The 26,650-nt window shown below is 41.7% G+C and overlaps 1 protein-coding gene across 1 annotated transcript; it reads right to left on the bottom strand.

Moving 5' to 3' along the window:
* Positions 1–472: 472 nt before the first annotated feature.
* On the bottom strand, positions 473–24,815 carry LOC146199735 (calcitonin gene-related peptide type 1 receptor-like). The gene is made up of 17 exons (XM_084595225.1): positions 24,770–24,815; positions 20,235–20,370; positions 18,937–19,047; positions 15,555–15,640; positions 13,726–13,888; positions 13,522–13,641; positions 12,671–12,777; positions 11,466–11,557; positions 9,894–10,020; positions 9,607–9,760; positions 9,357–9,423; positions 8,466–8,532; positions 7,997–8,082; positions 5,917–6,049; positions 5,541–5,582; positions 4,808–4,897; positions 473–619 (listed from the first exon to the last, which is right to left on the bottom strand). Exons 1-17 carry the CDS (start codon positions 24,800–24,802, stop codon positions 545–547), a joined length of 1,689 nt encoding a protein of 562 aa, XP_084451351.1. The 5' UTR covers positions 24,803–24,815; the 3' UTR covers positions 473–544.
* Between the last annotated feature and the right edge of the window lie 1,835 nt (positions 24,816–26,650).

Raw genomic sequence — 26,650 nt, forward strand, 5'->3', positions numbered from 1 at the left:
CAGCTCTTGAAAGCAACGCTTTTAGCCTTACGCCCTTTACTCTGTCCTATCAGGTTCTTTATTTTGCATTGTTAAGCATTAAACTAGTTATCATGAAAAACTTGTTCGTTTTCGTTCTAAGTTTAGATGTTACTCTAGAATAACATAAATCACAGGACGCGTGGTGCGTAAAAGCTTAAAAAAACGTTAAAAACAGATATACAAAAGCAAATGTTAGTTAGCGAGGATCATAACCGTAGGGTGGGAGTGGCAGTGAGCCGGTAGCCAGTTTTTTAATAACAAAAAATCAGAATTTGTCTTTTTCATAGTGTCAGGAGCTTCGGCACCACAGTTCTTTATTCGGTAACATGTAAGCGGGTAGCACAATCGGCAATGATGTATTATCCAGGGTGATGTATATGTGCACATAGTGAATTTGTGTGAGAGTGTTGTTGCAGAGTGTCCTTGACTCTGCCATTGTTTTACCTACCTTACAAAAAAAAAAAAAAAAGAGCCATCATAAAATATTCTAAACATCAGCCTGCATGTCTGTTTTGTGTTTGTTTCATATCAGGGTCTGTTGAAGGTGATTTGGCGACACGGACGGGCTTCTACCGTCAGATGGACGTCTTGGCAGAAACTGTAAGAAAAACATCTGCTTTGTAAGCCGCGGTTTCAGAAATAGATAACATATGGTCACGAAAGTTGCATAAAGTTACAATGTTTCTTTTTGCTTTTAAAAACTTCGATATACCTTTAACACTTTGCGAGGCACTAGGACTCTCTCAGGAATAATAATGTCTAGAATTCCAAAATGCAAGACCGAAATGCAGTTCTTAAACAATTTATAGTCTGCATGTTACTTCTTTTCTTGCTTGAACAAGCACTCAGACCTGTGTGCTGTGTCAGTCTAGTTTTGGCGTTACGTGATAAAACAAATATAAAATCTATTTTTTATCCCTTGCAACGAAAGTAGACATGAAATTATGAACGCCAGCAATAGTTATCGTGGTTTTATCCTGTTTTCTGCGTATCAGTTCGAAGTTGATAAGCCATCATAGACTAGCATTAACTGCCAGTCATTTGCACAGTTCAGTCATGCCAGGGGATTTAAATTGAAATTTTTAAAAATCTTTTGAATGAATGAGGATTAGACTGCATGCAAGAACGAAGGTTTTGGTCATTGCGGGGCTGAAAGCTCGGAGGCAAAATGCACTGCATGCATTTGCTGTTAATCGGCATCACAATCTAACGACTGATAATAACAATGAAATAAATGCCAGCGTGATCTTTCATATTTTATTGCACACATGCGGCAAAACACGTAATGATACAACCAGTATGAAACATGTATGCTTAACTACGATCAACAATAACTTATAATGTGATCTCCAATGGCCGCCCCCGAGTTGTATCCTGTACAACAATTCAGATCACTCTTACTTCGAATAGACACTTATTTACACGGTTTACTTGGGCAGATATTCACTCATTGGTATTTGATAACAAGTGGAATAAGAGGCACGACGTATACAATGTCGATATTATAATTAACAGCAAAGGACGCAGTTACTACATCACAGCACAACTAGGCTACACATTTGGCACAGAGCTAGTGCAGAAACCTGCGGTGGCATTACTTGTATCATAGACAAGGACGTCAAAAATGTACATACGTCCGCTACACCGCTTAAGGGTATCACATGGGCATAGCACAAACGACACAAAAACGTACCGTAAACCCTCGTTTAAAATTTTGTCTTACTAAAATTTTGCTATAAATATACATTATAGAGCTCTAATTCGGAGCTGCAGTATTTGGGAATGGCTATTGAAACTTTTCCCAGAAGAAAAGCAATTGCTTGCTGAGACTTAGAAAAGCACGAACGCTTTTCAACGACACCTTCCGCTTATACCAAGGTGAAGAGCTACGTATCTGCGCCGTATCCGGACAGCTGTCTCGCGTGTCCGGTAGCCATACAGAACATCTCTGTACATATGGGTAGTGTATGCTGGGCCACCGTAATATTGGGCGAAATCGCACGCACATTTTTTTGCGAGTTAGTCCGCAGTAAAGGTCAAAAACTGAAACTACTTAAAAAGTGTTGTTTTCAGCAGTCGGTACGTATGTTAACACTCATTATACACGCAGTTTTTATGCCGTTTGACTTCTTTTTTGTCTAAGGTTAAAGGTCTAGTCTATTAAGATCGTCAAAAAATTCAAAGATTACCTCGAATCTGCTTCTTAAACCGTTCTAAAAGCTTCGTCCAGCGGATATATGACAACATATATTATTCGCCTGAAAGTAACCAAATCTGCCAAGCCACCCTTGATAAATATGATCACTCAGGTAGCGTGAAGCGGTTCTAACTTTCTCAGAGTTTCTGGCTAAATGAGGTGCGTTGTTCGCTCGCTCAAATGGGTAGGACCCCAAGTGTCCGTCGGCGCTTTCTCGGCACGTACCTTTGGGCAAAGAAGCCAACTAACCTCCCGCTTCACGTCTATTTCCTCCCTCCTGTGGGGCCCTCCTGCAACTAAAGCTGCTTGCAAGAATCCAAGACATATTCGGCGATCTCGCTGGCAAAGGCAGTAGTGAAGAATTCGAAGTTAAACTTTAAATGCTGAATTCAGTTTTCGTCGTAGTGTGACGTCCAAAAATACTGCTTTCAGTCCTCTTCCCGTATTGCGCGCTTTAGCATGGCCAACTGCAACTCTCAGTAACTCCCTTTCGTCCACCTTCCCAGCACTTTGCCTTCCAGATTCCATTATCTTTTACTAAGCGTTATAAGAAGGCATCGAAAAGAGTTTTAGTCCATTCTGTTTATTCTGGTATAACAAGGGTCTACGGTACGTAAACATGCAACTCGTTTTCAGCGAGCACCACACCCCAAATGCGCTAAAAATGGAGTCGGAAAGAAGATATTGATTTCTTAAGTATCCACGGTTATTGAACATATATTGCTATTAATGTTCAACAGCAACATATTCTCATTAGCATCACTGTAAAATTCAGTTACACACTAAACATGCTTTTCAGTGCAGGTAGTACGAATCGTAACGTAAGAACGAACGATTGGCAACACATGTCCTTAGCAAACAGATGTTAACTTAGCAAACGCTGCATTGTGTAGGGACCACATATTGTAGCGTCTTTATGAGCAGTCATATCAGTCAGTTTGTCCAGTAAGAAGAATATTTTTCCAAAGAGCTTAAAATATTATACGCAACTAGCAGCTCAAGTTGTTTTATTATGTTCTTCGCATTTTTATTAAAGGGACGTTGACACGACTAAGGGAAGTGCTTCTAGTGGTGTTAAAATCTGACATTCCAAATCGCATTGGAGCTATAACCGCATTTCTTTTGAAAAGCCCTGACGAGCTCCATTTTCAGCGCCTCTGAGGCAAGGTCTGATAAAAACACAGACGCATTGGAGATAGTACACTCTATAATAACAAGAGCAGAGTTATACACAACAAGTGTGCCATTTGGCAGGTACGATGGAAAGGAATGGCGCCTCACTTGAATGGGGTGAGGCTTGAACTTGGGGTGGGGAAAAATTGGGGTGCAAGCAGTGATAACGGGGCTGTAAGAGGAAGGGTTGTCAAAAGCATATAAAGTCACATTGCATTGTTAAAAAATCGGTCGAGTTTTGAGCCGACAGCTTCCAGCACGATGCACGACATGCTAAAAGGATGCTGTTCGCGACAATTCAGCACTGCTGAAAATTAAAAAAAAATGTGATTTTATGTAATACAATACAGAAGAAGCCAGTGACGTAAGCGCGAAAATAAATACAAGGGAAGGAACTTCGTCGCATGTGGGCATTACAAATATATCGTCTATACGTTTTTTTGTAAGAAAGTATCATCTATACAGTGTGATGCGGACCTTTTAGCAGGTTCAAACTGGGCTCTTCTACATGCTCGCAGGCAGCTTAACTTTTGCTAAAAGTTGGCTTTACTTAAGATAGCCACTTTGTACAGAAAATATCTGTTTTATGTAACAATAATGCATATGCGTGCAATTAACCGTCTGCATTTAAAAAAAGTGATCAGTATTTTTACACAGGCAATATCTGCTTCATGTATTGTTATGTAAAGTAATGTCCTTTAATGTAATGCATTGTTCGAAGTTAACTTTTTTTCAGAGTTATTTACCGTTCGTCGCAGGATAAGGGGAGAGCAGAGAAGGGTAGGCGTGAGGTGAATAGGAGACAGTTCAAGATGCTCAAAAAAAAAAAGGGGGGGGGGGAACAAAGACAGTACACTCATTTACTCATGTTATGAGGTTACAATGTTTAAGCAAAAAGCAATACAAAAATACTCAGGTTCATTCACTTTACATGAACTAGTCATGGTGCTGCTGGGATGCTCAGAGACAGTCGCATCAAAAGGCACTCTAGTGCAGAACAAAGCTATGCGCACGACATAATACCCTGCGTGCCGAAAATAAACAGCCCGTGACTGGGCCCGTCAAGTTGGTCAATGAAACACATCATCTCAATACGGCGAATATGGCAGCATAACGTAACGAGACTGTACATACTTTTACTTGGAATGACACCAAAGCTCCACTGTTAAAAACGGCATTCCTCTTTTCAGTCTGGAAGCCATGTGATATGGTGCACACAGGCGGAATGTCAAAAAACAGAGGGACAGTTTTGAAAAGGTAGAGCTCTCTTCCTCTTTACAGAGGTGGAAGCTTTTCGGGATGCATGTGGGAGCACAAACAAGAGTCACTGTTAGCATAAACGCCACCACTGCAGGGTTGTGTTCAAATGACACTGACGCACTTATATTTCGGGGGAGGTTTCCGAAAGCGACTTACACTGATGCTGGTATTCGCGTAAGACATCCGACGGCCCTCGTTTCTGAACCATGGAGTCTGCGACAAGGCTTTCCGCAGGACGCCCAAGACCTGGAGAGCAATTTGAACGGCGCGGCAAATTGAGGCAGCCTGCTACCCCTTTTAATTTTTCACATGCAATGCATACGAAATATATGGCGTTCTGACTCCCAACTAACTCTATTAGGTTGTGATCAATAAATTGCAGTTTATTAACTATTCTCGGTCAAAAAAAAAAGAATACAGTGAACCTATTGGGATAACGGAAACTTTAGTCGTCATCATCAGCCTGACTATACCCACTGCAGGGCGAAGGCCTCTCCCATATTTCTCCACTTAACCCGGTTCTGTGCTAGCTGCATCCACTTGACCCCTGCGAACTTCTTAATCTCATCCGCCCACCTAACTTTCTGCCGCCCCCTGCTACGCTTTCCTTCTCATGGAATCCAGAAACTTTAGTAAAGCATCGTAATTGTATGCAGTAACAGCGGAAACGCACTACGACTGAAGAAGAGCCCGATAGGAAAATCTTACAAAACTACAAAGAGTACTTCAGAACAACTGGAATGTTAGACGTTGCAACGCAAGTGTGGAATATTTTGTCGCATTTTGTTACTCGTATCTGCAGCTATTTCAACTTCTTTTTTCGAAACGGTAACGTCGTTTTACATGGGAGCTCACAGTGCAGCTGATACGAGCCGCATTTTGTACTCACCTCTCCGTTGAAGAAGCAAAACAGAAGTGCGACGCAAAGACCCTGCGAGGACAAAAATGTTATGTTAGCAATGTGGTAGTGGTCCTCTCTGCATAAAGCGCTAATTTCTTTCATCCATGAATAAGATCATCGGCAACGCTTTAAATCCTCCAACATCACGGTTTCGCAAAAAAAAAAAAAACCGTTATAAAGCTGTAGTATACATTCAAGCAAAGTGATCTTATATTTAAGCAAGGAAAACTTATATTAAGGAAAAAACGTAAGCAGGAGCTTCAGCGAGAATATGTGATGTATATTTTAGTGCAATTTTTGGTCGCTTATTAAGTTCCTCGAAAAGTGCATTGGCGTGATGGGGAGCCGGGGAGTGTCATAGTACCTGTAATGATGTAACCAGCGCCGATACAATCTCGTACGTGAGGAGTATGGAGCCCTTGTCAGGTCTGAACGGCGTCACGACGTAGTGCAAACCTAAAAGGGGTAGCAAGATAACTGTCGCCCTCACGGCTTTTCTGTAAAGAAAAAATGAATTACGTAGTAAACAAAAATCTTTTCAAATGAACCCAATATAATAAGAGACATGACTATTATAATAGGCGCTTAGTCAAATGTTTTCACCCATACCGGTTTTCCGCATAGCAAATAAGTCGAAAGTGGCATAAGATAAAATTTTGGTTTGATACCATGATAATTCCGCAGCTCTCTATTAAGGTCTGTGAGTTATCCTTGCAAAGAATGCACCACTGATTATTTCAATTGTTAGTGCCAGCGAGCTTATTTACAGCGTGCTAACGTAACACCTCAAAGGCCTCTAGCACGATTGGTCGGCCACATGCAAGAGAAAACCGCTTCATGAAATAATTTTCTTTCGTTTTATCGGCAGATATTTTTATGCAACATATGTTTCTACCGCACTACCGGAGTTTCCGCCTTAATGGACATGCTGTGCTGTAGGAGGGCCTTTACAGCCTATGCATTTATTTTCTTATTTTCTTAATAACAGGCTTGGCGCCGGCTGGTGCTTCTTCATTTGACCAAAAAGGAAAGATGATGCACAATCGAAAAGATGTGAAGCCCTTGGTGCAATTATATTCAGTTTTTGTCGCCTCCATATTTTCTCATCGGCGCAAATGCGACTATGCAGGCAGTTAAAGCTGGTATAGATGGAGCGGAAAAACCCCGCCAGGCCGGCGTTTTTAGCCCGACGGCGCGCACTCGACGGTCGGCGTCAGAAAAAACGCGCGACGCCGTCGATGTGGACTTTCCAGATATTTGAAGTGCGGACGGCGCGTCGTCCTGCCGAATCGGACGCTGCCTCGGACGCGCGCCAATAGTAGCGCCGAAAACGGACATTTCCGGTTTGAACGACTGCAGTCAACATGGCCGCCATAGTTGATGAGCGATGCGATGATTTGGCCGCAGAAATGTGATTATCATGAAAATAGACACTTTATCAAGCATGGAATTGCGCTTTGTGAGTAAGCGACCTACTCTCAGACAAAATTTTCTATTTTCTCCCGAAAAAGAAATGTGTCGAAGAAAATCGCACCTCTGGTATCCGCGGCTCAACGGACATTCCGAGGTAGGCCTCTTTATTCATTCGAGAGTGCAGTTCTTTTCTGCGACCTATTACGCGCTACAATTAGCAAATCAGCGTCGGAATAACGCTCTTCCGTGCTTATAACTGAAGGGACAGCATCTCTGCTCTCGCGGGCCTTGCCTTGCGGTTATTTCTACTCGCTCATCGCATTTGCTTTCGCATCGAAGGATATCCGGCGTCGCTCGCCGCTTCGTCACTCCGTGTATTTCCGGTGGGGTGTTATTCGACACACGAACATCGTGGAAAAAAACTTCTTATGTATTCCGGACTTTAGACAAGGATCTAAGAGTTAGAGCCCCGGAAGGTGAATTCCCAACACAATGAGAACTAAATTTTGTCTTTATCGGCTCCAAACCCTTCAGCTAATCATTTTAGTTGAGAGCCCCCTATTATTGCTGAATGCACCCGTGGGTAGTCACAGGGTTAACAATAAATAGGACACGGAAGCTTTTGAAAATGTGGCTACGAATAACGCGACGAGGTCTTGTATTCTGAACGTAATATAAATGTACTTTGCACTCATGTTTAGCCGCTCGGGTATACCATAGCTTCTTTTTGAGTAAAAGGTAGGAAACAATACTCCGCCTTTAGTATTCTGCTTGAGAGAATATTGCCTTGCATATTGTGCCAGCTTGGATATTTTAGGAGCGCTGCAATGCGCCGGCAGTATTCAAATACGCTCACAAACTGTCAGTAAAATGTGCAAACCTCTTTTACGTAATTGAAAATTACTTAAATATTTCACTTGGCGCATTCTAATCCAGATAACCATAGGTATTCTTTATGCATCAGGTGTTTGTCTGCCTTTATAGAATATTAATCCCTATACTGTAAAGCAGAACCTGATGTGCAAACTCACCTTGTGCTTTCATTGTCGGGATGATTGACAGCTCGGAGCTTTGTGACCAGAACTCGCACGATGTTTATGAGGAATGCAAGGCTAAGCTGTGAGGATATAAAAGACAAGAAAGCGCAAACAAATGTAGGAGGCAAATGGGCTCGTTACATCCGGTAATCCAATATCTGTCTCCCGCCTATCATGTTTAATCTGTATTCGTAGATACGAAGAAAGCAAGAGAAATTCACTTGCTTTTCTCTATGACATAAAGAAAACAGATGCATGTACACATAACGAAGAAAAGCAAATAGGTACGTGACATCTTCTGAATAATTAAACGAAAATAGCTGTTGGAGTTTTTAATAGCGAGATAGTAAACCATTTCCTGCTTTATTAGTATAGTCATAACAAAAGTTCCCTGAGGATGAGGTAGACTGTGAAAATGCATGCGCCTGCCTTCATTGGAAGTGAACGCCGGAAAACTACTTACCAGTATTGAGAAGCAAACAGGAACACTCAGTATGTACGTGTACCAGACGTCATGTTCAACCCAGCACCTGAGGATACAAAAAGAAACAGTGGAAGTAAATTACGTATTCCGTCTATCCCCAGTCTATATCATAACATTTTATTAACTATGTAGAGCCCAGATAATAGCACTTACAAGAGACACAGCTGCAGGACATACAGAAACTGTATCCAAAAAGCCCCTCAGTGTGGTTGATGCAAGTGTTTGAACTTCGTGATCAAGTTATGAGCTCGTCTACTATTTTTTTGTTTAGCCAAATTATGATTTGCAGGGCGAAAATTATTCAAAGCGTTATGAAAACATACGAGCGACACGGTAATGAAATACTCTACACTAATTTATACAGTCTGGGATTTCTTAAAGTGCGCTGACGTCGCGTAACACAGGGATGCTTTTAAATTTTGCATTTATCAGAATATAGCTAAAACAATCTATCAAAATATCGTTGAACAATTTAACAAATCAATGAACCAGCAGCCATAATGCAGCAGTCATCGACTTGTGTAAATTCTCCTGTTGCCTATTGATTCCATGGTCAGGTGAGTCGCTAAAAGGAATATTTTTGCATTTTAGGGAGGAATGGCAAAGCTCAGAATCCAATATATGCTCTAGGATGCTACATCGCACAATCACTTGGGCTGCTTTCATCGTGCCCAATCAAAAAATGTAAAACTTGTACACCACGGCCGGTTGACCAAGCAGGAGACATTAGGAACGCCTAGCTGAGATGACGATTTATATGGATTGTTGGTGGAAGCATTCATTATTATAATCGTAAAAAAGCACTCTCGAGACGCATACATCGCTGTTATGAGCATTCATGGCGAAACGAGATGACCGACAACTACTCACATTTTTGATGCTTCCGGATCTAGACCACGCAGGACTGCGTAGCCTGTTATTGGAAGCAGTGGAAAACCTGCGGGTAAAGTGCTTTTAAAATCAAAGCGCACAAATATTCTTTTAATAACAAAGAAAGGGCCGTGGGAAACATAGAATGGGCGTTGGACAAGCTACGCGCAGGCATTGAGGCCAAGAGTGCCTTCATGTTTGCATATTTTCACCCAAGCTTCGTAGAACCCTCCACGTGAGGGACGCTCACCCCAGCCGATGAGCAGGAACCATTTTATGATCTTCTCTTCGGCGATGAAGGCGAGCACTAGGAGCGTATGTAGGTACAGACCTTCGCAAAACATCCACAGGTAGTTGCACAGCAGAAAGTACTGCGTCACCACGTGCAATGCTTGGCACCAGTTCTGCAACGTAATGCAAAAGATGGGGGCTAAAAGTGGGGAAATCATTCGACTTTGCAATCAGGCTTTCATTGAATGGCCGGGCCACTCATTGCAAAAGTAATTGACTTAGAGTCACCCTTGCAAGTGACCTTACCGGATTTTCGGCTATCACGTGTGGCTGAGCGATGATATGAATGTACCAAAGAATCCAACAAAGGTTGTTGACGATGAACGACGTGAACAAATTTTTATGAATGGTAATTCTTCTGCAACGAAGTGACCTGCAGAGAAGAGGTTTCTTAGAGGCTACTAGCATGGTATTCTGAGCATTTGTAATATATAATGTCATCCCTTCTTGCCCGACATACATTTCTTTGTTTTAAATAATCCAAATTAACGCAAGCAAAAAATACAAATCTTCTTGCTCGGCTATAAATATACCTAGATCGTCAAAGCTTTATTGCAGTGAACAACATAGCAAATAACGTACTGAAAAACATCAAATAAATTGTTTGAAGAAGCGAAATTAAGTTCTGCGCCTGAAGACGAACAGTTCGGAGTGTTTTATCTCTATCCACTTCCGAGTGCTTTGTACACTAACAATAGCAGCTCGTCAAAGATGTCATGCGCAACCGCAGCTGCTGCTCTGAATAGCGTATCAGGACCATATGGCCATCATGATGCTTGATTAAAATCTATAAAATATTTCAAAGCCTTCGAACCAGAACGAACACACTAGGAACGACTTCCTACACGCACGCCTAAAGGAGATCATATCTGGGACAACTCCGTGCTCGCTCAGAATATATACAGCAAAAATAACGTGTTTGCCAGCGTCTGCATCGTCTGTTTCGCGTTCATATCTTTGCAGGAGGTGCGCGCGCAGCCTTTACTTAATTCGAACTTCCTGCATAATAAATTGAAAGATGGCAATCTATTTCTTAGTTAAATATGTATGATTTGACGCGCACACATGCGCCGAATTCATGATTTTCGCTTCCCCTCACCGAGTCCACGCAGTACCTATTGCTTTAGTTTCGGTGGGAAGAGGGAAATGGCGAATGCTTTTGCAATAAGGGATTACATTTTATCTTGCTCTGACGGTAACTAGTGAGTGAACATAAAGAATAAAAAAAATCGATCGTTGCGACAACGAGCCGTACTCTCGGCTATGCCACCCAAGTGCCGTAGCCTTCTACCGTGCTCCGTTTCCGCTGCATGCAAATTTCCTGCACATATGTACCGTACATCACCGCGAACATTCTCGACCAAAGCAGATTATTCTGTGTACATGATAAAAATATTTCGAAAGGTATTCGACAACTTTATGCTGGCGACAAGACAGAAAATGATAACAACGTACACTGTCTGCGTCGTAGCAGGAAAGAATCAAAGATAAAACAAGGTGTAGAAAACGGGAACACCGCAGCGACCGGCGAAGAGAGTCCGTTCATTTTATTTCCACCTTTTTCGAGAGCCGCTGAGGCCTTTGTTGGAAGGTGAAGCCTTCTCAAGGAGTAAGCAGAATACAAATGCCTAATTTTTGCTGTATGTTTGTTTCATGACTGTAAAATTCAAAAAAGACTGTCCGTGTTGTTGTAGTAGCATGTAAAGACGGAAGTTTGGCTGGGGGCGATTTCTTCCTTGTCTAGAAGTAATGCAGAGATTCGGTTTAAAATTAGGTAATCCACTATAAGAAAATATAATGAGAAAGCCCGTTACTTACCTGAAGTAGCAGAAAATGAACAAAGACAGCACCAGAGCCACCAGTGATATTGAGTATCCTGTGACGTATAATGAGTTGACCAAGTTCCGAAACTGCAAAATAAATATTGCGCAGACAATATATGTTCTCCCGTTATTTAGTAATGCAGGAAATAACGAATAAAAAACCTTTGGCTTCCGGGGGAACTTCAGTGCCGTAGAGTGATTGTTTAAAGGCTCTCCGTTTGGCTTAATGTGAGGATTTCAATCAAGTCTAGCTTTGGTCGACTGGACTGATACACTACCTCTCTTCTTCACTCGAAAATGCTGAACAGCTGTAGATGATGTAATGTGGCAGTCAAGAAATACCACTCTCCACGAACCAAACTGATAATTGATTATTGAACAGTGAACGACTCCGATGGCGCAGACATAAGATTAAAAACATACATTCTGGCAAAGTTATCCATACATGCCTTGCGGAGACCGGCAGGGCCGAATCTGATGCAGAAAAAAGACACACAGAAGCTATTGTGTGTGCGTCCTTTCTTTCGTGCCAGCGTTTGCTGTAGCAGACCTCGAAAAAATATTCAGCTTTATCTCTTCTAAATTATATGACAGCAGCCATATTTGACCAAAAGGTTCGGGTACTTTAAGCGACAATATGCCGCCTTTCATTTATGATACCTAATTCATTAGGAAGCACGAGTGAATACCGTAAAGGGCCTTTTACCTCTCTGGAATCTTGAAATGTCAATCTCGCAACTACATTTCTCGCTGTTTTACGTGCCTACTGAAGAAACAATAAAGGAAGAAAAATGTGAATTTTCTTAAGCTTCTTTTAAAGGCCGTCACTGACACATTGTTAAGTCACTTAAAATTCTGTCAACAATATTGACTTAATTGGTTTCTTTTGAACAGGTGGAAACTAAAGAAGTGGTACATTACTTGGTGTTCTAGTGATTACGTTTCCAGTCACCAAAACGTTTCTTGCTTACAGTCAGGTATTGTTACGAAAAATGGCAGGAAGACAGGGCAGCGTTCGTATCAATATTTTAATGCAGTGAAAAGGTTTACACTCAGAATAATATTTGGGTCAATTTAAAGATTAAGCTATCCGTCTGTCGACTCATTTCATGTGCTTAAATTCGCAAAACATTTCGAAGAGTGAAAGTGAATTTCTTGCGTTTGGAAATTAATCTCTCTGATGGCTAAAAAGATAGATACCTGCAAGTCATGAGTGTCCACACACGCTGTGTAATTGGACCACACAAGACCAGTGGTGGGATGACGGAACCACGTGCCGTTTGATGTACAAACTTTGTGTGCTTGTCCTTCATGCAGAAAAGAGAAGAGGAGCCGACGGATAAAATTATTGTGATATAAAATCTCTGCCTGACGCAGTTGGTGTACGATGTACGAGTTTGAATAGGTGAAGCAGAATACAGGAGGCACAAGTCTCAATTGCCAAGCCATTATTACCGATCTATATTCAGATTGTACGGTATTACACAACCACACTACGACAATATGAAAATCCAGTTTATCGCAATTTCAAAGTATTCGTATTCCTGCTTTACTATTTTTGTTTTTCAAAACTCGATGACACCCTTTTTAGATAGTTACATGGTGATGCTTAGCGTCGTTTATTAACTTTGGCAAACAGCAAGCAGATAGTGACCACAGAATAACTATGTCATGGTATTCATTTTGGCATTCACTATTAGTCACGCCTATATCGAAATCTCTAGTCTGACTTCCTTCTCTATTAGATGCATACTTCAAAATACTATACTAGCCCAAATTTATGACCACAGAAAAGGCTTGCGAGATACGTAATAGAGAGGTGACAGAACAATAAACGGAAAGCTTTACACATGTGGTGACGTATGTATTTTCTAAATGCGATATCACTTATGCGATTTCCAGTGATACAAAAGTAACGACAATTATGCATTGCACTTTTTGAATTATTTTGATGCTTTCACTAACATACGTATTAGGGCAGGATACGTTCCCCTGAATTCCAATCGGGATATCACTGATGGCATTACATCGCTCGCAACGGCCTTACTCACTGGAAGATAGGAAGCCCGCCACAAACTGCGGGCAGGGGGCGTGCACTGTTAGTCCAGGCGGCGTGTCGTCCCAACAGTTCCAGCCATCCCATGTGCGTGGACACAACGTGTGGTTCTCACCTGCGAGAAAGCGAGCTGAAGAAGACTGCACACTAACCACCGAAATAGGGGCGGGTGCGCTGAGCATTGCGCTAGCGTTCTTACTGCTTTCCGCCGCCGGCTTGAGCAGCACGTGTTCGAGGCAGTGCTTGAAGTGGTCAATCTTCTCCTGCCACATCCAGTTCTCTCCTCGCGCCGAGCTCTGCTCCCAAGGTACGTAGTCGCCAATATCTTGAGCGATACTGCGAAGTAGCTTCAGCTCAGGCTCCTGAAATGGCCAATATATTTGCTCAGAAGTTGCAGCTAATTAAAAGAAAAGTCATTGCGATAACAGTGCTTGTGTCATCGTCCTCAACCTTCCGAGCAAAATACTAATTGCAAGCATATGAGTCACAGGAGGCATGCTGGAATAAATATTGATCTAAGTTGGCGATGGAGGTCTGAGGTGAATGTTTACGTTTTTTACGTTTTGTGGCAGTACTCAGAAACAACACCATTTAGATGCTCAAAGCTCTCGTTCGCGCTAATGCTCTGTGGAGGTTTTTTTTCCTGAACATTTTTAAATTCGTTTTACAGAGCCTGTGTGAAAAATGGGCAATAGGCGCTGATGCTACGCAGTCTTCTCGATGCGTGTGTATGGGAGCAAATCTTCTTATTACCCTTGTTTTTGCGGCACCGTGATGGGCCCCTCTTTTAGGGGCATGCTTATTAAACTGAACGCGCACCTATTATATGCATTTACCTCGAGAGGCTGATGAATATAATTGTATATAAAGTCGCTAAATTTTTAAATTGAAGCGGCATTTCTTTAGTTTTGTCGGGTTTCGTCGGAAATTTTCTTCAAGCTAGATACACTCAGAAAAAGGGAAGACTCAGTGCCGAAAAATAACGGAACGGTTTGGTTTCTCATTGGCCGTGATTGTAATGACATTTTCTTAATACGATTATTTTTTTTCACTAATTAGGCAAATTGTCGGGCAATCGTTTATTCAGTCGGCTGTGACATGGCAGTGTTACTCTATGCCTTGAAAATCTGGGTTCCTTTGAGCAAAAACAAAATGCTATTCAGCTGTGCTGCGCGTGTTCCTAAGATAATCAGAATACAGAAAAGGCAAAATCGAGAGAAAGCATACCTATCACAAGAGAGGAGGTACATTTTGAAAATTCCTGCCTTCACAGTATTTAGCTCTTTGTTAATTCAAGATTTTGGATTCACACACTGATGTTAGACGACGGAAACAAAAAGAATTATGAAAAGCGCAGATGAATTATCAAAGAAAGCGAGGTGAAGAAGACAGCACTCGACTGCGCAGGGAATGTTATTTTAGCGTAATGCTGCAGCTGTGTACGAAAGTCATTGCAGATTAGTCTCTTGAAATTTGCACCAGAACCGCAATCTCCAATCTTTTATCGTCCCACTCGTTTACTGTCCTCTTTTTTCTTTTTTTTTGGTGCCCTTGGAAGCTACCACATACCGCTTCAACCTAACATAAAGGCCTGATCAACCAGACCTGAAAAATTGTGTATGATGCAGTGAACTGAAGGCAGATTTACTATGTAATATTATAAGAATATCATTGAAATGTATTAAAAGCTCATACATTTTGACATATTCTGTATGATATTTTTATGATAATGTAGAAGATTTGTGAGAAAGTACCTGCACCAGGTTATAGAATCGCATAGATTTTTTTTTTTTCGCTCTTGCTAATATTCTCCCTACACTGTTGGATGAATACGTAAGCTCTACTTTGTTTAAACGGCAATTATTTATTGCCGAGGATTCATTACAAAACCCAAATAGCAGCTGCGAACACTATTAAAATTCGTAAAATCATTTTTTTTCTTACAAGCGTCATTCGCCTAAGGTTACCGTTTTTGAAAACTCCTACCATTACATTCTACCATTAAATACAACGCTAGCAAGCGCTTACGTGATAATGAGAGCTTGTGCAGGCGCTGTAGTTTCCCGTCTCGCCCTGCCAGGATCCATTCGCCAAGCAGCGGTACTTCGCTGTACCTGCAACCAGTTAAAATGCAATGTTGGCAGTGGAGCCTAAGGGCAACAAATATTATATATCTGGCCCTGCAAATGAAACAACTATTGCTGGCAGGGTTGTGCGAAGCACGCTAGAATTTCTTGCCTGTTTCTCTAGTGTTATGTTCCTCTTTTGTGGTTATCAAGGATAGAAATAATCCGCGGCGCGAGATATTCAACATGAAAGGCTTGGTTCGCGGTCTTGCCATAGTGTTCGTGCTGGCGAACTCTCTTTCGCCACCACTACTCCTAAAACTTCAATGAAGCTATCGCTCTATTTTTCGAAACTCTACTTGCCTGATGCTTGTTTATTTTCTGTCATAATTAAAAATAAATTAACACAGAGTCTGAAATTTGTTTGCACCTATGGGCTGGTTTTTCGAACAGGAACTGCCAAAAAGACCTAACATAGGAAACAAGGCTTAAAAACGATAAAGCTAAGAAGTAAAAAACGGTAAACTAAACTTTAGTGGCGTTCTCGTCATTAACATTTTTCTTCCAATAATTTCGAGTCTTAAGCTTTAAAACAACGCTGTCAGAAGCTCTGCCTCTCTGGTTTCAATAGCAGAAAGCAGTGGGGCCTGTTTTCAATCTCGAATGCTGCCGCATTAAGTGCTCGCGAGGTCTTCTCGGCACGCATTTTTCAGGCTTAGACAGTAACCTAATTTACTTAGTGAGGGTAATTGGTGGTGAACGTGGATGACTAGAAAAGTGCCCGGCGCACTCCGAAATTCTCAGATATAGCACATTTGTTACTATTGTGTTCGAGAATATCCCCTCTCAACATTTTGAGCAGAAATAAATATCCTCTTTCTGCTATTCCTATACTTGCTCCAGTACATGTTTTTCTTTTGGTTTTGTGAAAGCCACAATGGCAGTATTTTTTTTGTTTTATTTTTGATGTCTCAAATTTTACATTGGTTTCCCTTCGCTCGTTCCCTTAACGCCTCTTTATTGCACTTGTTTACTTATGTGGACGGGAAGTTGCTAAGTTATATCTTGTTTCCATCAAGATGAGAAGAGCGACATCATCTAATACATCAACAAGCCACACTTGTTTGTTTTTGTTTTGCAATATAATTTTGCTGTGCCTTAAAAGTGTTACTTCCTTATCACGAGACTGTGCGCTTGGAATATTTTTAAATCCATGTCAGCATACAATGGGACGCAAAACAACTGCATATATTACAAGGCGCAAAAAAAACTTCAGGTGTATTTGCTCATTTATTTCGACTCGTTCATAGCTAGACCAACACATCTCGTCCTGAGATAATGTGCCCAAACACAGACTGACTGCTTAATGCAACCTTCTCACTGTCCTTGCATAAAACGCCACTGCAACCTACAGTCAAAACTTGATTTAACGAAACCCGATTTAATGAAACTACCGGTTTAACAAAGATATTTCCCTTCCTTCTCGGACGACCATAGGGTCTAACGCCTTGACGAATTCAGTAACTCGAATGAAAGAAACCAATTTTGTAACCTGTCCCTATTTATCGTCCCGTTTCTCGATAACTGAAGGGAAAAGGTGCTGAACTCTGCTTTGTAGGGAACGCCCCAAAAGTTATTCGTTCCAGGCCAACAGTAATATCGCAAAGCACCTTCGTGCTGTTTTTATCAAACTGTGCTGTGAAAAATTAGATTTATAATTTTGAGCTAGATTAACGAGATGGCGGATGAAACAATGCGTGTCATTGATCTGCTGCGGCAGTTTGCTGGAACACACAGGGTGAAGATGAAAGACGTGCTCGACGCACTTTAAATTTAAGCGAAATCCGAGCGGTCATTGCCTACAGAGCGGAGACAAACAACGATAACGGCGTCTTTACTAGCAGATAAAAATTTGCGGTCCCCTGGGGCTCTTCTTCTTGAGGTAAGAATTTTGTAGCGAAAGGTGCACTACTGTAGGTTTTCAAGCCGTCGGTGGGGCACCGTGGCACGAGCTGCCAACTTGGGTCTCTCGTTTCGCATGGGACGGTTATGTCCGAATCAGCCTGCCAAGACACTGGTATTCACGTTATCCCTATAGGCCATCAAGGCGCGTTCAGAGGCTTAGTTAAAGCGGAGCTTTTTATGCGGGCTGGTAGCCTACGCTATCGCGTCATACCCTTAATGGCGGAGCTTAAGTGTCCCCCATATTTAGATGCAAAAAAAAAAAAACGCCTTTACCACCACTACCCAAAAAGATGGTGACGTTTGATACGTTTAACGCAACGCTGGTTGCGTTCGATGCAACGCTCGATCGTTCGCAGCAAAAGCTTTTGCTCCACAGTCGGTTCAGCAGCGTTGAACCCGTGTATTATTTTTTGTCATTTCCTTTGTCGTTTGCTTAGAAATGTCTCTCTCAATTTAACGAAGTCCCCGAAATAAGGAAATAATTCGTGACATCGCCTTCTTTTGATTGAGATTTAACTGAATATGCATGCTACACGAGGCGGTAGCTATATAGCCCTAAACTTCTTCCCTAGCCTTTCTCGGTACTAACGACACCAACAATTTCTCAGTTAAAAGCATTTACTTCGAATAAGTGAAAAGGATATATTTGTCAGCTCTAATTTTGCAGAATATTCCGCGAGAAATCTCTTAAAAGTGCAATTAATGTACAAAAAATGTTCGCATTTCTCGAATATAGCGTAAAAACTTGATCAAAGCATCTCTATAGCTGTTTCCAGCAAGAGAAGAGAGCGAACTAAAATGTAGTTATCAACAGCGGAATAGAAAATTGAATAAGGAAGAAGGAATATTTTTACAACAAAAAGAGAGAGCATAAAATTACGGCACAGCTATTTCTGGTACGCAACAAATAGCTACAAAGTGCGAATTCTCTAAAAGCCATTCATTGGCGGTGGGCCTTGCAAGCAACTGTAAGCGCAATTCTTGCGTCTGTGCTTGTGTAACCTTGTCTTGCTTTTATTCCGGTTTTGCGAGCCCCTCCCTCACACACACGCACACATACATAAATTCACGGAATTGTATACAACACGTTTGAGCACATTCATGCTTATTTTAATTCGGCTCTGAAGGACGTAGCTCTCTCCTATGAATCTTAGACTACATACCTTTAATGCCACATGCCACGATTGCATCCACGTTGACCTGTAGCAATTCGTCTATGATCAAAGCCTGTGAGCAATGAGAAGCATTTTTTCTGTATATGCCCCATATGAATTATATTAGTTTACGTCAGGCGGCTTGTGAAAGTTTTATCGGGCTCAGAATGTAGTAACTATGCCTGTCTTGCATAAAAGAAAAATACGTGCGATCTCTGCACTAACCGGTGGAATTCACTTCTCCGGGAAGCAGGTCAGGACACGGTGCGCGAGCAGTGGCCCCCAGTGGGGTAGGTGGCCAGCACTGCCAGCCATCAAACCGCCAGTCGCAGGAGGCTGGGTCAAAAGAGATAAAAAAAAAGAAAGGGAAAGGTCATTAGCACAATTATAAACACCTAATGTGCAACCATCCTTGACCCCTACATAAACAGATACACCCCTTCTGAATGTGCGGCTTCTTTTTTACGATAAAGCACAGCTGTCTCCGGTACACATTTTGTAAGTCATCATCATCATCTCTCGTTTGCGCTTTTATTACCGTTCGACAATTAAACTTGCCAGAGTGAGTGTGTTTCTGCCAACTACGTACGTTTTCCAGTGTTTCACGTATAGTGGCTATCCCCGCGCAACGCCTATGGCGGGCCGCCAGGTTCTTCATAAATGTAGTCCGCTCAGGTGTCGACATGTATTTTAATACTTTTTACGTAATACATTACTCCCAGGAATCAAAAGCAGGACGGGCAGACTTAGTTCTTCTTTAGGTGGTAAGTGGGTGTATAGGGGTCACATGCGCATTTAACAATATGCTGGGAAGCGTGTATGACCGGTTATTCTTATACCCCACTAGTGAAGCTAATGGCACCCAATTCTTACGCTGAATCACTGAATCTGTTTTTCCCATTTGAAAATGGCCAAAAAGGCGATGATTTAATTTATTCTCTGCCTTTGCGAATGGAGAATTATTTTAAACGACTATAATAGCCATTATAAAGCAGTCTTATAGATTCAGGCGTGAAGTTCACCTTGGTATATAACGAACTGAGAAAAGCTGATCACCTGCGCTTTTTATGCAAAGACATACACACCGAATAAAGAGAACTTTTTTCGCTGGTATGCCAATAATGCACTAATTCTGATTAATCTTTGTGGCTCGTGCTTCTACTATATTACATCTTGTCGAGAAAAAATTGCAATCAATTTTCTTCGGCTAAAAGAATTAGAACTTTTTATGATAAAATTTTTTCTCCTCAACAGATGTGTCGCTGTTGGCTGTTGTACACAATTAAATTGATTTCATAATCATAACAAAATGTATCGAATTAACAAAAAGAACAGGCAAGAGAAATTCGCCAGCTGTTTCATTGACTCTGCTATTTCTTTTCTCTCTTTTGATGTTGGTATCGCCGTGACGAAACGCATCACTAGGAACCTCAACAAATTTTACTCAGCTGCAAACGCGGCCTGCTTCATCTGTCCATCCCCTTTCCTATCATCCTCGTTACGTTGGGCATGTTACTGCTCACCTGTGTCGTTGTCGCCAGCATCAAAGAGGGCCCGCTGCTCGCACTCACGAAGGGCCTTGAGCTGGGCGAACACTTGCTCGGAGCGAGTGCCTTGGGCACTGGTGCTGCACCAGGGCAGCAGGCAGGCTGACAGGAGCTGCATCGACCACACCGCACAATCTGACGAGGAGCGACAGAACCAACGTGCTTTTGTCTGACGCAGGTTGAGCGCTCAGTGCGTGAGGCTACTTAGTCAGAAATGACACAGGTTGACGTATACTCAGGCGCCAGTGTGAAAGCGTGGAAAGAAAACGTCATAGACCTACCAGTGAGTACCCGCGCTTAACTAAGTGCATGCGGGCCACTCTGCCGCATCGCAGGAAATATACTTGGTGACGCTAAAAATGAGAGCAAGTCGAGTGTCTTTGGTCCTACCTCATTGGGGAGGGGAAGGCAAAAGAAAGAGGGAATGCGTTTTTCGATTGCTGCAGTACGTAGCGCAATCGCATCGAGGTGACATGCCATTCCGGATATCATTTTGGTTATGACACTACGCGCAACATGTCACGTGCTTCATAATTATGACTTCCTTAAGCCTGTATGCTATATGTGGGACCTATCTTCTCTCTCCTACAGTGGCCGAAAAAAACGTAGCTCGCTTTTTAAAGGATTGCTCATGCATAGCCAACAGCCTATCGGAAAGACATCGTAACATGTATCTAATTACTGTACACTGTGATGTCTTCAGTCACGAGCCCCACCGCTTCGAGTGCTTTTTTTGATGCGGTGACGACATACGGAATGTTAGCGTACGTTGACATGGCTAGGGTAATACATTTGGACCTCTATTCGCAGGAGTATGTGGCACTTAAGTGAACTGGTTGCTTATACTTCCCCTCTAAAAACGCGCGCGATGTATAAAACGAACCTATTACCTGATTTATTGTTCAATCTGTATTTACAGGTGTGGTACTTGCCTAGTCATGGCACCTAAAATATCTTTTGTTTTAACTCTGGACGGATAAAATACAAAAAAAAAAAAGATGAGATACTTGTGAACATTTTGTTCCAGTCTATATACAACAAAAACAACAGGGAAAATTCATGCAGAAATGTTTTGAATCGCTGCCAGGCCAGCGCGCACGGCTGCTTTCGCGGACGCGCTGCAGGCTAAGATTCTGCTATTGCTTTCGAACGCGTGGTTAAGCTGCTACAACAGAGAAATCATTACGCTTGACAGTAGTCGCTGAACACAATATGCAGGAGTGCTGGCTGAGAGAAGCACAGGGCAAAAAGTATCAAGAAATAAGTCACAGGCCGCGTAAGTGGTGCAAGTACTTCAGCGCTGCTGACGTGCTCTATTGCATAATGAATTACATTGGCATGGTGCGGCTGGAGTGTCTTGGGCAACCTTTAGGACAGCATCAGTACGCTTCTGTTGCCAGTAATATCTGACGCTTTTAAACGTCGCACCAGCGTCTAATAATCTTTTGACTTCTTCTAAATGCAAATAATATATAATGCTTTAAATATCTTGTTCTACTCTCGAGTAGGTACAAGAATGTTTTGGCGATCCGAGTGTTTCCCGCTAAAAAAAAAAAGAACAAGAGCTGATAGTGTCGCCATAGATTTTTCCTCCCCATTGCTTCTTGGGTTGAACTTGTGTTTCAACCCGATAAACGCCATGGTTAGGAGCCAAAGTAAAAAAATGAGCATAATGGACTAGCAGTTGCCTTAAATGCACTGTTGCCTCATAAATATATCAACAAAAACTTTATATAAACCCAAAGGTATATAAGTTTCGTATATCCACTATTGCGTATACTAGAACACTGCAAAATACTCAGTCTTTCAAGACTAAGCTACCACTTGTGCATCTGGGCATCTTTTATTTGTCATCTATGTTGTGCTTGGCTTTTCTTATTCATGTTGGTGACGAACGTATGCAGACCTTGTGACAAACAGAAAAACCAAGACGGTAGCTTTTTTGTCCTATAGTATTCACAGGCAAGGGGCAATGGGGTTCTTGCAGCTCCTGCGGATGTTTTAAGCAGGAGACTTTCTCTCACTCTTGAAATATTTGTGACGTTAGCGATGCATAATTAAGAAGTCGCACAACAGTGCCTAAGAGAAAACTCCTCGGACTCTCTGTACCTGATGGCACTACATGCGGTCAGCATAATAGTATATAAAAATAGTTCCTCTGCTGTTGCATATTGCTACGGAAGTTAAATGCAAGAGAGTCACTTTTTTACCTCTTGAATTTTCTCCTAGAGTCAGCTTTAATTCTTCACCAGTGAAAGTAATTTATTTTATGTACGTATCAGCACTAATCAGTGCTTGAAATATGGCACTGAAGGGGACTGGTATAATTTACGTCGAAAAAAACAGCTAGTTCCGTTAAACAAAAGCTAGGAAAAATAGTTTTGCGATAAAAGCGCTGAGTATTTCACAATAAAAAATAAATCATATAGTCACGTAAGGGCCAAAGACTTCTCGCAGATAACAAACGAAACAGCCGACACGTGCCTCTTCATTAGGAAAAGGGGAAAATTATTTCTCATATAATGGAGAGAGCGTATATCGCCTTGGCGACAAGGTGAGGAAAACCTTTTTGTGCTACAACTACATCTGTCAAAACGAGTGACATCGCAATTTCTCAGAGAATGGTGCGAGAAATGCTCGACTCATGAATACGCCGGAGGATTCGCCACGCTATGAGAAGCGGAAAGGCCCAGCTCGAAGAATTCCAGGGATAAACCTAAGTCAGTGCTAACGAAATCCAGACACGTGTAGCATCATTCTGCGTTTCCAAGAAGCAAATATTTAATTAAAGTTAAAGAGCGGTTGCAGCCTTCATCTTTGTGGTTGGGATGAGGGTAGTGGTTTTGTACGAGAAAGGTACAAAATAATCGCAATGCGTGCTAGCAACAGAAGCTCAGAGGCGTTAGGTTGAATGCAATGCCTAGAGAGAGCGGCTTCCCTGAAGGAATCAGGCCTTCTTTCCAGACATCTGCCGTAAGAGTGAGGCAACCTTCGAAGATAGTAGAGAACGCTTCTGCCGTATAGGTGATGCAAGGCCTTGCAGATCGCATGCAATTTTGAAGGGGAAGATGACGATAGAAAAAAATATGTATTAAAAAAATGAGGTTTTTAAAGGTAATCAAAATTACTATACTTTTTTGGAAGCCAGAGTTTAGTTTATATGATTCATATAACGAAAAACGAGTGACAGAAGGTGCGCACTAGCAATCAGGGGTCAAACAAATTTTTGTCTAAAACGGACTGCATTCACGGGAACACTGAACGAAAACTGCGGATCAAAACTTCCATAGAATTCAGCCGCTATAAAGGACTTCATTCCTCCATAAATTAAATGTCAGTTTTCCTTTTATCCCCGTGAAAGGCTAAAAACAGCGTTAGTAAAACGAGCTTTTGGGCAAATTTGTTACTTAATTTCAGCGATTGGCCGTGTCGTGTGCGTTTTTTCCTTCCTTTGTGCTCGTCCTTATTTCCCGCTGCAGTTATGTGGAAATTAAGAGTGCGATTTCGTACTCTTCGATGACCACAATGGTTGTAAATAAACTATATATCGAACACCTCTTGCGATTTGTCGTCTGTGGCCAGTAGAGAGCCCTTCATTCAAAACTAAGTTCATGCGCCATTGAGGCTCAACAAAGTTCAGATAGAAGATGGAAAGGTGATAGGATCCTCTCCGATCATTTTAAAACTCTGTTCACGGGGTGCTTTTTATTCAAAATGTTGCTCATCACTTTGCTAGGAAATGTATTCTGCCCAAATTACTCATCAAAACTTGACGCTTATAGAAATCGTCGATTTCAAATGCTGACGCCGCAAGTCTCAATGCTAACCCAAGGCTTTCTCGCGGAAACTGACACCCATAAGATTTCAGTCATAAAATCTCTATTTCCCATTCATTTTATTGCGATTTTAAACGTAGAGGACGCATGCGTTACTTTCTTTTCTTATTGAGTCGTGACTGTTTTCGAACACAGCAATATTGAAGTATAGCATAAATTAGCCGAAAAAAAGACCAGGCCCAAGAAGTCTGATCACAATATTCTATTTCGCAGAGCTGCGGCGCGCGCTATGTGGTAGAGAACACTGACAGCACGACAAGAATCTTGATTCTTTAAATATTTTATTGATTTTCTACGGCCATAAAAAATTATTTACAGGAGCACAGAAAGTATTTTATAGGTCCCATTCTTCCGTGATCAAAAAGAGTCGGTCACGATAATCAACATGTTCTCGCAGAATCTCTAGCCTACCTAATTTCCTCGAAACTACACATATAAAATATCCTCATTTAACTCGGATTTGCGGCTGCCGGCAACGTATCGCGCCAGGTGCTGAATATCCGCCTAACCTGGACGCGAATTAAGACTTCCTGTTGAGCAAAATTAGGCCACAAAATTCATGCTTACAGCTCATTTTCCAACTCCGCATCGAGGTTCACATTTTTTTCTATTGAAACCAATTAGCGGTGCTTATATATTGGGCGACGCTGAAAGCACGAAGGTGCGACAACTTACCACTGTGACCGACACCCGGCAATCTCCACTCATGGTAGTGGACTGGAGTTGGTAGCCTGGAAGAAATAAAAATAGAAGTGACAAGATTAGAGGTCATTGTGAAACCGAAATTTTAATAATCATCAACACAAGCAGCGTTGTGAAAGAATCCGTTTCAGAAGAAGGTTGTCTCCCTTACCTTTCAATTTTAACCCAGACCTCTATCGGAAACGGCCGCTTTACCTGCAATTCTCGCATCACATCCCTCCACCGAACTTTCTCCAACCTCTACTACTTTTGCAGCTTCTTCGTAATCAGTCGGCTACTGTTGTTAGTGACCATTCGTAATCCTACTTTATCATTGCATTCCCTGTCCGCGCCTCGTCTTTTATCTGCGGTTTCGCTAAAATGTCTCCTAGTTACATTTCGTTCCGTTAAATTACTGTCTCTTAATTATATCTATCACTTTACGTTCCATAACTCGCTTTAGCATAGGCAAGGTGAAGCTCATAGAGCACTAGTAAACAGCCATTGATCCCCTGAAAGTGGCTGCCATATGCAGTCGTGAGCAATATGAGCAAGAACAAACATTTTGCATAAAATTGCGAATATTATTGTTTTCTTTATTAAATATTATGGCAACCTACAGATATCATGCATCCGAAAGAAACCTCTTTAAAAAACTAATCTGTTCTTGTCAAGCAATAATATAGAGTAACCAATAAATGATGCTCAAACTTTGTTATAGCTCATATTGTTCATGACTGTACGTCCCATGTATATCTTATTTTCTAGTTATTTCAACCTCATTGTCCAGATCTGTTGTAACAGTCTCCGGTAATTGGGACGTTCTCTTACTACTCCTAGTGGCGCTACCTACCATGAACTGTTGTTCCCTTTCAACACTGCTGAAGCTCACCTTCGTTTTCTACGTATCAAGATTTCCACCCTGTATTATTCTGCCAGGCTAGGTAATTAATCGAGCAATATAATTTATACCCTAAGTTAATAGCAAGATTAGATCGCCAGTGAATCGCAGATGGCTGAGGCATTCTCCGTGAGCCCTTAACACGCCCCTTCTCAATCTCGATATTTGAACATCTCCTGTTAACAATCTGTAAATAGCTTTGGAGAGTTCATGTCTTCTTCCTTGAGATCTTCCAAAAAAACAGCGCGAACAAACGGGGACGAAAGGAAGAAAACACAGGAACAAGCTTTCTTCCTTTCGCCCCCGTTTGTTCGCGCTGTTTTTTTGGAAAATGTATCACCAACTCGCCCGCTTAGCTATCCTTGAGATCCTTCCTTACAAGAATTTTAGTGATTTCGTAAGGGTGGACCGTGGTTGACGTGTAGCCTCTGTAACTATCGTTCTTCTACACAGTGGCTCTTTAATACATTTACCCATTGCAGGCTGAGAACCGCCAACATTATTCCAGAGCGCTCCACAACAGTCGACCTAACAGGTCTATGTGTTGATTTTAAACTCATAATCTGTAACATCTAACCAACATTGGCAAAATTTTCAAAGAGGCGTATAAATACATGCTGGCAGCTCTTGTGCTTTTTGAACCATTAATATTTCCAGTCAGAACAACCATAAAGAAGCAGAAAGTTATACGGCAGTGTGAATTAGGAAATAGCGTATTTCAGAAAGTGTAATAGAATGACATTAGATGCCTCGGATGCGCACATAATCTGTTTCCTAGCCATTCACACCCGTAAAAGAATATTTCGGTTTAACACCAAAAGTACCGTTAGCGACCATTCATAATACTGCCTTACCATTTGCATGCCCTGTCCACGCCTTGGCTTTCACATGGATTTTGGCTAAAATGTCTCCCAGTTGCATTTGCCTCCGACACTTTCAGCTAGATTACTATCTCTTAATAATATCTATCATTT

Source organism: Amblyomma maculatum, chromosome 2, assembly GCF_055883805.1.
Source record: "Amblyomma maculatum isolate TAMU_Amacu chromosome 2, ASM5588380v1, whole genome shotgun sequence".
Classification (NCBI taxonomy): Eukaryota; Metazoa; Arthropoda; class Arachnida; order Ixodida; family Ixodidae; genus Amblyomma; species Amblyomma maculatum.